At 40.3% G+C, this 14,711-nt stretch overlaps 1 protein-coding gene across 1 annotated transcript in view; it reads left to right on the plus strand.

The window, feature by feature from the left end:
• Positions 1 to 1,591: 1,591 nt before the first annotated feature.
• The window catches only part of ZPLD1 (zona pellucida like domain containing 1), a 39,205-nt gene continuing 26,085 nt past the window's right edge, over positions 1,592 to 14,711 (plus strand). Inside the window, exons 1-2 of the mRNA XM_081002741.1 lie at positions 1,592 to 1,641; positions 5,984 to 6,097. Of these exons, the coding sequence (XP_080858867.1) occupies positions 5,992 to 6,097 (106 nt within the window). The 5' untranslated portion in view covers positions 1,592 to 1,641; positions 5,984 to 5,991. The remainder of the gene's footprint in view (positions 1,642 to 5,983; positions 6,098 to 14,711) is intronic.

The raw sequence follows: 14,711 nt of genomic DNA on the forward strand, positions 1-14,711 counted from the left end.
ACATGAGAATTGTTCTTTTCTAGAAATGGGGGCGGGAGCGGGGAGCTGTACCTCTATGGTAGAGCACGTACTTTGCAAATGGTCCCAGTTCAGTCTCTGGCAATGCCAGGTTGGCCTGGGAAAGATCCCTGCTTGAAACCGTGAAGCCCTGACTCAGTATATGCCAGCTTTCCAAGTGGAATGCTTGGACTACTGCAATGCGCACTATGTGGGGCTACCTTTGAAAGTGACTCAGAAACTTCAATTAATCCAGAATGCGGCAGCTAGACTGGCGACTGGGAGTGATTGCCGAGACCATATAACACTGGTCCTCAGAGATCTGCATTGGCTCCCAGTACGTTTCCAAGCATAGTTCAAAGTGTTGGTGCTGACCTTTAAAGCCCTAATCTGCTCAGATTTGTTTCTTTGTAGTCATTTATATGAAATATTCCAAAATAAAATAAAAACCCAGCAGAATGATTTTTTAAACATACAGTAAAGCGGCAGTAGGATGACTCACATATTAAGTCAGAAGATTTATTTTTTTAAACAAAATTAGTAAGTAAATCAACAAATCAATAAATACATTAATGATAAGTAAAAATCACCACAGCATTTAAAAATTATTTGCAGCATAACCTTTCAAGTTTCAGTGCACTATGAAAATACTCCAGTTTCCTATAAGCTGTTGCCTTTCCTCATTCTAATGAAGTTTGTTAATTTGACTACGTACATTATCTTTCCAATTTTTAACGTCTATTCTGTTATTGATGCAGCCTTTCCCCCAAGGTTTTACTGGTGGTCACTTTGGCTGCAGTGAGAAGATTTATCATCATTTCCTTTTCTTATTCTAAAATTAATGATCAAACATGCCAAAACAATAAGATCAAGAGACTTAGCAGGATAATATAACAACCACACCCTGCATGTTGGTCAACACTAGCTTCTGGTATCCCAGTTTCTAGCTGCTTGATCTATTCCATTATGTTCAGCTGGTTTTGTATGTTTATAGATACCTTGCTGGTGAATTGTATTCTGATGACAACTGCATTCGCAGCAACATCACATATCACATTTTATCTCAACAAGAAATGTGTTGCCCCCTGTTGCTGGCTCTCTGGTTTTGAGTATGATCACAATTGAAAAAGGGTTAGAAATTTCTCACAAAGCACAACAGAACACTGATAACTGGCTGATGCTATCTCCAGGCTTTCTTTTCTCTCTTCTCTCTCTCTCTTTTGAGCAGACAAGATTTTCCCTCAATGAGCTGATGACAGAATAATATCTCCAGATTGATTGCTTACCCCCCACAGACCTCTTGAAATATTTCTACCCTGGAAAGTTGAAGATCAAAAGCATAGTTTTTTTTTTTTTTTTTTAAAAAGGACACAGAACTGAAAAAGCCATCATAAAGAAACTACTCCGATTTCAGTCTGGTGATGAACAGGCTTGTTAAGCATTTTGAGAATTGGCAGCCTTTCCCATCTAATATCCAGACATACTTTTAAAAAGAATTTCCATAATGAGTGTCTCTTTCCCCATCAGAGGAGATGGAGTATTTTCTGAAAAAGTTCTGCTAGGCAGTGATGTTAAACACTCGATTACATGCAGCAGCACAGGATACATGGAGTACAGCTGACTCAACAGCTACAGGGGATTTGGGTAAGTGTCCTTCATGTAAGCCACTTAAAAATGGTCCAAGATCTTTTCGGTTAGTCTCAATGGATGTGTACATTCCCCCCAAGTATCCTTTGTATCACTTGTCAGGCATTAAGGGTTCATGGGTAACTCCTGTTGAGTTGATGGACGTTGATTATGGGCATGGAGAAGCAAAGTTCTGTCAAAGTCCCAGTGTGAGAGGAAGTGTTCATTTTTTTTTATCCTGGTTTGTAGTTGTTGAAATCCAGCTGCACATTGTTCTTTTGATCTGAGAAGTGCACTAGGACAGGAAATTGTCTTAGGATGGTGAAGTAGATCGAACACAAAACTTTGCAATTGGTTCCATGAAGCGGAACAGACAATCTTACCCGGCTAATGGTGTCAGTCTAGCAAGTTCGCACAATCAACTCAGTAAGAGATGCAAATGGGGAAGTTAGATAAGGGAGATTTCTTATCAGGATTCCATTGCAACTGAAGGGATTAATTCAATGACTGGAAAAGTAATCTCAAATTGTTGACGTGAAGACCGGACATTATTTTTGTTTCTCTAAAATGGCTATGCATTTCTGAGTGAGAAATAAGTTGGCTTTGAAATAAAATCCTTTTTTGGTTATTGACGTAGTTCAGAACAGCATGCAGACATTAATAGTTAAATGTATTCTGAGAAGGTTTTCATCGTCGTCTGAAGATAACCAAAGTGGGCATACAATCCCACTTACTATTACTCTCAATCTGAGGATGTATTATAGTGAATGGCACATATTTTCCCTTTTTCCTCTCAACTAGATGATTCCCAAAATTGTTTCCAGTATGACTTCAAAGTTTCTTTGAGTGAGAGTCAAAGTACATAAAGGAATCAGTTTTCAATTTCATCATAAAATTTACCTCCCCGCACTGAGTTTTTAAATAAAAAAACTGTGGGAATTGTGAATTTAAAGGCTTAGTACTCTACTGGCATTTTGTGTGCTTACTTAATGAAATATCAGATACCTTATATACCCAAAGGTGTATATATAACTTTTCAGGATTAGATAAGCTTGAATTATACTGCAACCAAATAGCACATTTCTTTCAGGCAATTTCTTTTTCTGAAGAAATGAAATCAGGAATGGTTCTAAGCGATAAAGGGATACTACCTTTATTTTAAAGCTGGAAGTGAGAAGCTACCATATGATCTAATTGCTAATACCTCCAATCATATGTGAACAATTTATATTTATATGTTCACTTATTTGTTTTATCCCTCTATCATGGGAGGCAAGGCTGGTGTCAACTCAACATACCGCTACAACCTTCTGCCATCTGCCCCATGGAATGCATTGCAGAGTGAACTGTATTAGGCCCCATCATGGTACCTATTTTAGGTGGTTGGTGAAAACTTTGGTTAACTTTGTAATTTTTAATTGGATTAGCTTTATGTATATTTGTATGCTGGAGGAATTTGCTAAATTGGTTGTTTATTGTTTTGTGTTTGATTTGTTTTGTTTTAATGTCATTATTATCTCTTGTTAGCCACCTTCAGTCTCTTTGGAGAATACAACAGGATAGAAAATTTCATAACTGAATAAAGTATTTATTTATTATTCCGTATTGATTCTTTCCTCATAACAAAAGTTCTCTAGTCCACCCTCTGCAAGCGTATACAGGTTAATTAAACCCAAATGATATTTACTTTGATCTGCATTCACATCTGGAATACGGGAATATCCTATAACATGAAGCTGCCTTCTACTGAGATCATTGATCTATCTAGTCCATGGATTGACTTCTCTGAAAGAAACTGAGCTTCCCTTCTGACAGTGGGGAGAAGATTTTGCTCTGCAGAGATCATGAGGATTATACTGGGAACATCTGTATGCATTAAGCAACATGCTCACCAACATGTTATAGTTTCCCCTCTCAGAACTCACAAGTGACACAAGATTCAGAGGCAACTTATTTTTCAGAATGGAGTTAGAAGACAGAATTGCACTGCAACAACTCTGTTTTCTCACAGCTGGAAATAAGCTGCTCATTGCAAAATTGAAGAAAAATTGTTTCATTAGCATGAGTCACAGATGCATAGCTTTAAAAAAAATAATATTAAAAATCACTGCTGTTATGAAAATTGTGTTATTTGCTCTTTGAAAAGTAGATGTGTGCAACCAAACAAGCCGCTTATTAGCAGTTAATTTATAAAAATAAACATATCACATGCAGTGTTGGAAAAGGGTCAAAGTGAAATCACATAGGGAATCAAGGCTGCAATCCTAACTACACTTAAGTGGGAGTAAGTGTTATTGAACCCAGTGGAACTTATTCTGATTAAATATACCAAGCATCTTGCTATTATTCTTTCAGAAACTATGCAGAAAGCTCTTTGTCCTTGTAAAATTCTTAAAAGTTTGTGTAATGATCATTATTTAAAGAAGGATGATTCTCCATATTATTAAATATCCCAAAGGAGCATAACTCAGCAAGTTATAAAACTATGAACAGTTCAATAGTTTCTGGTTGTCTTGCATGCATTTGGTGTCTGTTAATACTTGAGGGAGTGTAGTGGACTTCTATCCTGGTTACTGAAATTTGTGGCAAGGCTTCTGTCTCATTCCATTAGGAAAGGATTTATAATCTCTCCTTCAAATAGATATTTCAAAGAATCTACTTGCACCTCTCATTCTTGAAATTGAAATGAACTGCACTAAAATTGAACTATTTTCATACTAGTTAGTTACACTGAAACCTCACAATTAGAGACCTCAGGTTATACGTATTTTTGAGCATTTATAAGCAGCCTTCTTTCTGATTGAGTCGTGATATGATTCTGAAACAGCTAGATAGCCAACTGGTTATAATGCTATTATCACATTATAATATATGCTTTTTGGCATAATCATTGGATACAACTGAATAAACTGGAGAGTCTTTAGTGAAGGGAAAGCAATAGGTGCTGGCACAAATGTCCCAAATGTCGTACTTCATATTTGATCAGTGGCTCAGCGCCACTTTTCAGATTGTTAAATGCTGTAGGAACGATTGCTTTGACCGCTAAGCCTCGCCATAGATTTGTTCCAATATTATTTTAATAATACAGCATCACAGAACCAAAAAGCTTGCTGATAATGAACATGAGCATTTATCCCATTGATACAGCAGACAAAAATATATAGGAAGAAAAGTGATAGCCACAGTTGCACATCTTGCAGCTGGAGAAGCCTGAATTTTTGTGCCACCTAAAAAGAAACAAATGTAACAAAAACAAGAGGTCCCTTTTGAATCCGAAGGACTTCAATGTGAGCAAAAAGGAAGTGCAGAATATAATCCATAGCTATGATAGTCAAATACTGGCAAGTAGAACATATGTTTACATTTTGGCATGTAAGTGGTATGTAAATTAAAACAACAACAGCAACCACCACCGCTGCCTAGAGGAGGGAGGGATGTAGTCCAGTAGTACAGCATCTCCAGGGAGAGACCCTTAACCCAAGACTCTGGAGAGCCACTTACAGTCACTGTTGATGGTACTGAGTTACATGGGCCAATGATCTGATTCTCCAGAAGGGCACCTTCCAATGTTCCTATGCTTTGCACACAGAAGGTCCCGGCAGAGCAGGGGTTTTGCATGCATAAGCTCCCAGGTTCATTCCCTGGAATTTGGCAGGTCTGGGAAACTGCTGTTTGAAAACCTGGTAACCTGCTGCCAGTCAATGTAGACAATTCTCATCTGAGCAGACCAGTAGCTTGACTCAGATTAATGCATCTTCCTATGTTGTGTTACTAGAAGAAGCTATTAATGTCAACAATCTATTTTGGGCGGCACGATGAGACTCCTACCTGGATATTATGCACACAATGTGGCACAGAAGCCAGCACACTTACAGAGCAATCCTATACATGTGTACTCATAAGTCCTCTTACTGTGCTCTGTCAGGCTTCTTCCCTTGCCTAGGTTCACAGCCTGAAACCCAACTGGGAAAACAGTACGGGGCTCTGTGATGTATAGTTTAAGCACAAAAACCCAGCGGAGAACCTTGGAAGAAAAGGAGTTCAAAGCTGTGTCAGAGCACAAAGAACGCAATGAACTGAATACAAGAGGCATGAAAATAATGCCCTCTCATTTAGGCACAGGGATGTAAGCACCAGGAGAGACATTCTATGCCATGAGGTGGGTTTCCTCCTGGCGAGTCTTTGTTGATCAGCCATTCTTTCATCCATAGACCTGTTGCTTTAAAATCAGGCAAGATGGTCAACTTCACAGCGGATCCTTGTTATTTCAGACCTGATCCAATGATCACGAAACAATCACAATAAGTATCTCTGGTGCAGTAAATGGGGACACAGAATAATCGCCTCATGTTTTCCTTAGGTTTTACAATGGAACGAGCATGGTTGCTGCTCCTGCTGACTGCAAAGTTTCTCACAGTGACCGCGCAGTTCAATGGATACAACTGTGATGCCAACCTCCACAGCAGGTTTCCTGGTAAGTGTTAATTGAAACATATTAATTATAAGTCCTTTGTTAGCTTGTTTGTAGAGACTACAAAGCTTTAAAGTAAATGAAGCATTTGGAACAAACTCCTCATTAACTAACTAATGGTGAGTGAAATTCCTCTGAAGTAGCACAGAGCTTGCTACCCATGGGCGCAGCTACCCATAATAACAACAGGGTTTCATCCTCTTTCGTGAAGGCTGAGTTTTGTGCGTTAATTCACTATGCACAGAATACTTGCACAGATTGCTGTTGACAATATTGAAAATGGATTTTCTTTCTTTCTAGAAGTATAGGAAGCGATTTCCTTAGGCCCAAACAAGATATGGCATCATTCAAGCAAGGTTTATTTTTTATAGAGTAAATACCTAATGTGCCACCTCCCTGATATGGATTGGGATTGTAGCAGAGGAATGTGTGTGCCAAAATGTCACCTAGCCCTATCAGGATTTCAACCTGAATTTGATTTCCCCATGGCTGCTATTTAATCCTAAAACCCAAAAAACCTCAACCCACCTGTTCACGCTGACTATAGTTAGCAAACTACAGTTTCCATGATTTTTGTGTTGGGGGTGGGTAGCCCAAACTGGCATGATACTGCTTTATATGCATAGTGCAGAAGGAGGTCCTTGTCACTGTTCAAGGACACATTCTAACCAGACAAAAGCACTCAAGAAGGACACAGAGCAGGACAAGTGAAGATTGTGGTTTGGGGAGAGATGAGAGCATTGAACAGATTAGACCCTTGCTAGAGATTTGCTTCCTTTGCTTTAGTGAAAGTAATAGATCTTATCAGGGCTTTTTTCAGCCGTAACTCGCTGGAACTCAGTTCCAGCACCTCTCAGGTGGGCATCATTGCCATTATAAGAGAACAAGGGACACAAGGGAGGTGTTCATGGTGAGTTCTGGCACCTTTTTTTTCTAGAAAAATAGGACTGGATCTTACCAAAAGGTACAACGCAGGTAGTTGCCTTTAGTATGTATGAAACAGACGTGTTTCTGATTCTTCTATTACGTTATGTAAATAGGAATAGTTTCTTCTTCTTCTTCTTCTTCTTCTTCTTCTTCTTCTTCTCCTCCTCCTCCTCCTCCTCCTCCTCCTCCTCCTCCTCCTCCTCTCTTTTCAAAGCAGCCAGTTCCTAAGCATGCTTTTTCCTTTATCAAACTAAGTATGAAAATAGAGTCCAGATTATGTAGATATTGGTCTCTGTAGACAGAATCTTCGATTGTGATTGATGCCCACTGAGCTCTATGCACCATAGTAGGCAGAAGTGTACCAGTAGCATTCTTGTCTGGATGAGGCTGGACCAGGAAGATGCTCTTGGAATGTGACTAGAGTAATGCACTGCACTCTGGTTGACTCTGAAAAGTGTTCAGAAATGTAAACTGCTCCAGAATACAGTGACAAGGTTGTTAACAGAAAATACTATATTCAACACATATTAAAAGATCGGTGTAGGTTATCAATATGTTTCTAAGCTTAAGGGATTAGGAGATGAATATAGCCTAAGGGATTAGGAGATGAATATTCGAAGGATCATTCATCCAGGTCTTCATTGCAGGCCTTGCTTTGGGTGCCCCCTACTTTGTGGTTATGTTGCTAGGGCATTTTCAATGGAAGACCCTCCCCTGAAAGGTCAGATTAGCATCTGATTTTTTTAAAAAAGAAGTTTCTATAACCTTTTAATTATTTGTGATAGAATTGGTTGAAATTTCCACCTACGTTTGCACCCTTTGAGACCATGAATCCTGCTGCAGTTCCAAAAGAGTTGTTTTCTTGTAAGCGCATCAATTGCAGTTTTAGGGTGGGTTAAAAAGGAACTGCTTAATATCCTGTGGTGTTTTGTGGGCAATTTGCTAACATTTAGGACTTGTACTGCACCTCTTCCTTTCCCTCAAAGGTTAACATGTTATGCACTAACTCCCTCTTGAGGGGTAATAAATAGTGGTGTTCAATATAAGGAGACTGTCCTGATGGTGCAAGTATTTCTGCTTTCCTGAAGGAATGATCTCTCATCTCCTACCTCTGCATGCTGTTCTGAGGGTTCACCTGATCCTCCAGAAAAGATGGGGAGAAATGGTGTTTCTGGAAGGAGGAGAGGGTGAATAAAGTTGCATTGCATGAGCAGGAGTTCTTCCGGTAGCTTCCAACCAGGACTGGCTGGTTGAATCTGGCCCATTATTGATTTGTTTTCACCAGAAGTGGTAGCAACACAAGAGTATACCTGGGAGTCACTCTTGAAGTATGATTGGAGATATGGCATTCTTCACCTGCTTTTTCACTTATTTGATGAGACTTCTGCCTGAGTGGTAGCAGCTCAATATTTTGTTTAGTATGTAATGAGGATCTCACTAAAGATATAGAAAGGGGCTGGAGAAAACTTGTTTTTCAATATCAGATTTTCAATGCTGTGTTCAAAAATATGCACATTTACTTAAATAAATAAAATGGGGTTACATGTGAATGTTATGCTCAACTTTGCATTTCATAATTAAGCCCATTAATAGATGCACTGGTGGACCTGGCACTGATTTATAACCAATGAGGTGCCCTCTAGAAGGTGCCTTCTAGATATTGTGAACTACAACTCCCATAATCTATCATCATTGACTATTCTAGCTGGACTGATGGTAGCTGTAGTCCAAAATACCTGGAGAGTACCACATTGGCTAGTTATCCTAGAACCAACTCCATGATTACAAATAGGAAACTGGAACAAACATTGTGCAATAACATTATGAACACAACATTGTGAGTTATTTCCTTAAGTTTTCAGAAGTGTTACACCTATTTCTTCATGCTTATTTTGTTAGTGGTAGCCAGTTTTTAGGAAGGTGTCTGCCAAAATAGGCATTTATTGCCTATAGATAATTTCAGATCTTTATTTTGAACAAGTGGTCACAGTTACTGCCAAGCCCACAAAGGGATCAGCAGCTAATTTGCCACCATGGGTTGCATTTGGAAAGACTGTAAAAATAAAGCTGATTCTAGACTTCACCTAATGTTTCTGCTGGTGATTTAATGCATCACAAAAAATATAGTTCAATCATGCTTCTACAACTTTATTGATTCAATTAAAGGGACAATAATACTGGTGATTAATTTTTATCATCAAATTAGCAATAGTGATACATAGTGTATGCTTGGGGATTCCAAACACTTATGGACTATCCTTTCCATCATGCTGTAACCTTTGAATTATCATGAACATAGGAAGCTACCTCATATCTAGTCAGGTTATTGGTCAATCCAGCTCAGTAATATCTACACTGATTGGCAGCAGTTCCTCAAGTTTTTTGACCTGGCAGTAGCGGCTGGACAGTCAGGGTGGGCATTGTGGCATTGCTTACTTGGCTTTAAGAGAGAGAGCCAGTGTGGTGTAGTGGTTAAGAGTGGTGGACTCGTAATCTGGTGAACCAGGTTCACGTCTCCACTCCTCCACATGCAGCTGCTGGGTGACCTTGGGCCAGTCACACTTCTCTGAAGTCTCTCAGCTCCATTCACCTCACAGAGTGTTTGTTGTGGGGGAGGAAGGGAAAAGGAGATTGTCAGCTGCTTTGAGACTCCTTAGGGTTGTGATAAAGCGGGATATCAAATCCAAACTCTTCTTCTTCAAAATACCATGTGTCTCTGCTGGTTACTGAAAGGGAGATAGGCAAGTCAGCAGAAAGCTCAGTGTTACAGTGGTGCAGCCAATCTGATGATGATGTTGTTGCTGCTGCGCTTGCACCACACTGAGCTCCCTGTTGTCTTGCTCCGCTACTTCTCCCTCTCAGTAACGGATAGCAATATGTAGAATTGGAAAACCAGGTGAGAAATCCCACACCACCCTGCTGGCCGCAACTGAGATGGAAATCCTGAGTGGATGACACTTGAAAGCTGGCCTGTGAGCACAATCCTGATACTTACTCATTCACTACCATATATACACAGATCAAATATCTGAACGGGATTAATGCATTTAAATCTACCCTGCATTTCCATTTATTGTTGGTGCTATTTTAGTCCATTGCACTGTGTAGGTACATAAGAACATATTGTCACATGCCACCCCAATCTCCATGAGCAGGGTGAGATTCCAGGTGCTTAGCCATGGTTTGTGTTTCCTTCAGAAATTAGGCATAGCAGAGACTGTAGTGTCTTCATGATATATGGTTTTATATGCACACATATACAACCTGCACCTAGATGGAGGAATTGCAGAGCATGCACATCCTATGAGGGTCTGGTTTCCCCTTTAAGGGTAGAATTGGTTTCAAATGACAGCAGAAAGCCACTCTCTTAGTTCCAGCTCACATGGAGTTCTGCCCATCTATCTTCTTCTCGCTGCTAACTCCATGGACCTTCCCCCAGCCACAATATTCAAAGTTGAAACCCTAAACCTTGCCTCTGCCTCTGCCCACTAGCACCCAGCAAAGAAGGAGCCCAACTCCCCTTTGCCTGGCAATCTTCCTCTCTGATGGTTTCTTTAATGGGTTATCACTAGCCTTCATCTGCTGAACTGGCTTGACTCATTAGCCAGCGGATTTCCGTCTTTGGCAAAGTTTAATCAAACCTTGATTAATTCTAACTTTTACTGAATCCAGGAATTAGGAGGAGGATATGAGACCAGGAATTTATCACAATCTGCCCCCCTCTAAAAAACCCATAACAGTATGATGCTGAGCCAGATAGCTGTTCAGACCAACCAGCAATGTCTACTCTGACTGGCAGTCACTCTCCAGGGTCTTAGGCACAGGTCTCCTTAGCCTTTCTGATATCTAATTCTTTTAACTGCAGGTGCCAGGGAATGAACCTGGCAGCTCTTGAATAAAAAACATGTGCTGTGCCACTGAGTTATTGCTCCTTCCTTTAGGGTATTGTAAGAATGGATTCTAGGATTGATACTACCTCCCACAGAAACCCATTATGAAGCTGATCTAGAGACAATTGCCATTTCATGCAATATGTAGAAGGAGCAGTACATTTACTTTAGACATTCAAGTCTCCTTATGTTGTCAAAAATGTAGCATGACAATTCATCCTGGCAGTCCTAGTGGTAATAACTAACAGTTTTCCGGCACTTTAAGAGTGCTAAATCATTAAGAAGATCTAATAACTTCCCCTTTATTTAAATTAATGATCCATGCAGTGGAGCACAAAGAATAATTACAACGTGTAAAGAATTAACAAAGGCTCCGCTATGTTCAACAATATTTACCCCATCTTACGGGCACTGAACATTGCTCTAACACTGCAGTGGTTGGCTCTTGATTATGATGTATTATGTTTACAACTGGAGTCATATCCAGGAGTCATAAATATATCCAGGATTTCAATACATTTTAAGATATTTTCAGTCATCTTACTTTTCAGCAGGACTTCCACTGTTCATTTAAGACAATACTTCAGTGAAAATACACATTTGAGAATTCTTTAAAAACTAGCTCAAATTCTTGGTATCCACTGAGCATGAGCAAACTGTATTGGCAACCCAGAAGACTTGCACAGCTTTGACATTTCCCCTGCTTAATAGAAGCCGTCTGCATAACAAGTTGCTCTGAAACTCAAGTGAGATCCAAACACAATCTGCAGTGCAACATTATAGCACTCATTCAGCCAATCAAAGTCAATAGCCTTGATATGCACGTGAAGCACAGTATATGTGAGATCTGGTTGAACATTTTATTTTGTGCACAACCAATAGAACATTGGGGCTGGATCTATACTGATCTGTAAAAACCCTATATTAAAAAACGTAATATAGCTCTCAATGCAATTTTGCATTGATGACGGATTGCTGCTCTATTGCACCGTCTGGTGTAAATTTTTATAATGCATTTTTAACATAACTGACCAGTGTAGATTAGTTTCTGGAATGCTTTGGACAATCTTAGCATAATCCTTTGCTCTTAAACAAGGCAAAAGTATGAGAGTACGATACTCCAGCCATCTTTTAAGGAGCAGTTCCTATGGATGAGCCCTCATGACATCTGCTCCCGCACCTGGAATAAGAGACAGGACATATACAGTGTTCGAAACTCCCATTGTTCTAGGCGCATTTTGTGACAGGGAATTTCATTAGTGCAAGCAGTTTCTGAGCTCTGGGTGCAGTACTGTGCCTAAGATTTCAGGCTGAAACTGCAGAGTGGAAGGAGGACCTTTTTCTGTCTCCCCACTTCCAGCTACTCTCTGAAGACTGTACAACAGACCCTCTTAAGAATATTAGGGGGGTGGGCAGGAGAAGGACTAATCCATGTGAAAATTAACATAATATTTTAGCTGCATTTCATTCATTTTCAGCTTTGTATTCTTGTTATAAAAAAAGTGTGCCTAGACATTCCATTGTTGCACCCATAACCTAGGTTTAAGGTGCCATTTAGCTCCTAGCTTTCATATCTCAGTTTCTAACACTGGACATATATCATTTGACTGAACTAGAGCAACAAAACTGAACTGCAGAGCAGACAAATCATTGGATGCTGGCAGGAGCCACCTAACAGAGCTCAGCTCCAGCTATGGACAAGCTTAACCTTGCTGCCTTGCTCCTGCTTCCAAGCTATGGGTAAGCAGAGTCTTGCTGCCTATCCCTGCTTCTCAGTATCTGCCACCTAAGGCAGCCACTTCACTCTGCCTAATGATAGAGCTGGCATTGCTTGGAGAAGCATGACATTCAGCTAAGGATGTACATTCAAATGAGCATCTGCATCGGGATCACAGAGGAGAAAGAAAGGTGTTTATATGAATGTTTTCTCTCTGAATAAAGCTGCAATGCTGAGTGTTATTCTTAAAATTACAGCTGTAATGACTAGTGGGCACTGCTCTCAAGTGAAGCTGATAAGGATTAAGGCATTAATATAGAGGAACCAAGGATTACTATAATATTTTCATAGCATTTGCTGATTTATTTTCTTTTATTTCTAATAGTTCCTAATAATGTGCGTATCGTTTTCTATCACCTACCTATTCCACGGTGCTGCTTGGAATTCTGAATTGCTATTAATAGCTGCTGTGTACACTTCTGGAGCCAAATGAATTGGGTGCTCAGAATACTTTCTCATCTGCATCCTACATTAAATGAGAATATCAGCGAGCAAAATGTGAGAAGAAATATTGTTTCCAAGGGCTAATTTTTGTGTAAAGGCTGCATAACGGTTCCTCGCAAGATTTAAAAAGTGCATATACTACATCATTTCGGGTTGCTTGAAAGCTTTGAATGCCCCATTTAATGAAGCCAGCTTTTTCATTATGATTCTTCTACACCTAACCTTTTGTTCATGTAATGCTGCATTAAATGTCTGCTGTTTTGCATGGACCTTGGAATGGAATGTGATATGCAAAATACGAGTGGTATCAATTTATTGCCACATTAAAGCTTTTTGGGGTGCATTTGCATGTTCACCATGCTCATCCCCTGAGGGGAAAAAGGCCCTGAATGTGTGTGAGAGGGGAGAGTCTCTTGTTCCTTTCCACAAATGAAGGATGTATAAAAATGGTAAAACAAAGTCACAAAGCAGGCAAGGGATCGTGTGTGCATGTGTGTATTCTAGTTGCTGCCCTATCATGCTTGAAGTACCATGTGATGCTCCTAAGGTATTAAGATAAACCAATGGGTCTTTGCTTTGAATTTCGACTTTTACAGTGTTGTAGTTGGTTAGGGTGTAAGAGAGCGGTGTACCGGACAGAGAACACAGGGAAGGGTGGCTTCAGGACTTTTCTTTTCAGAGAAGGTACAATGATGTAATCAGCTGGGGCAACAGGGTAATCGGTGGACCATCCTTGTGCTTGCCAGTGAATGTGATGATAAGGAGGCTTTCATGTTTTTCAGCTATTTGTGACAGATTAGCATAGAGGACGTCAGAGAACGAGGGAAATTATCAGGCCTTTCCTTTGGTAGGGTTCCTACTTCAAAGCCGTGGCTTGTATGGTAATCTTTTCCTTGTAAGATTGCTTTCATTTCTAAAAGCCAGTTTCAGCAGGCTGAATATCTTTTGTTAAAGCTCAGGGTTTTCTACATGCTTATTCTCTAAATATCTACAGTCATACCTCGGGTTACAGAAGCTTCAGGTTGCGTGTTTTCGGGTTACGGACGCGGCGAAACCCAGAAGTACTGGAACGGGTTACTTCCGGGTTTCGAGCTCATGCATGTGAAAAAACCACTAAATTTGTGGCTTTGTGCATGCGCAGATGCGCCGTATCGCAACCCGCACGTGCGCAGACACAGCACTGCGGGTTGTGAACGTGCCTCCCACACGGATCACATTCACAACCTGAACATCCAGTGTATTCCATGACTGTTGGCTGATCCTAATAAATTGTCTGCTATGTATTGATGTTTTTGGGTGTGATGTACACCAGGGCTGGCCCAAGGCATTTTGGCACCTGAAGTGGACCCCAGAGTGGCATGCCCCTCCCTGACAGGGAAGAAGGGATGAGGGAAGATCTATATCAGGAACAAGGGAGAAAGAACGATGGACATCGGGAGCTGCTACCCTAGTGAATCCTGCCACCCAAGGCAGTCCAATTACCTTGCCCACATCACTGGTGAAGAGCATACCTCTTTAGTACTGGTACCCACCCTTAATGGGAATTCTTTGTCAAAGGAGGTCCATTTGTTTCCACATG

Source organism: Podarcis pityusensis, assembly GCF_964106645.2.
Source record: "Podarcis pityusensis genome assembly, chromosome: 4".
Taxonomy (NCBI): domain Eukaryota; kingdom Metazoa; phylum Chordata; class Lepidosauria; order Squamata; family Lacertidae; genus Podarcis; species Podarcis pityusensis.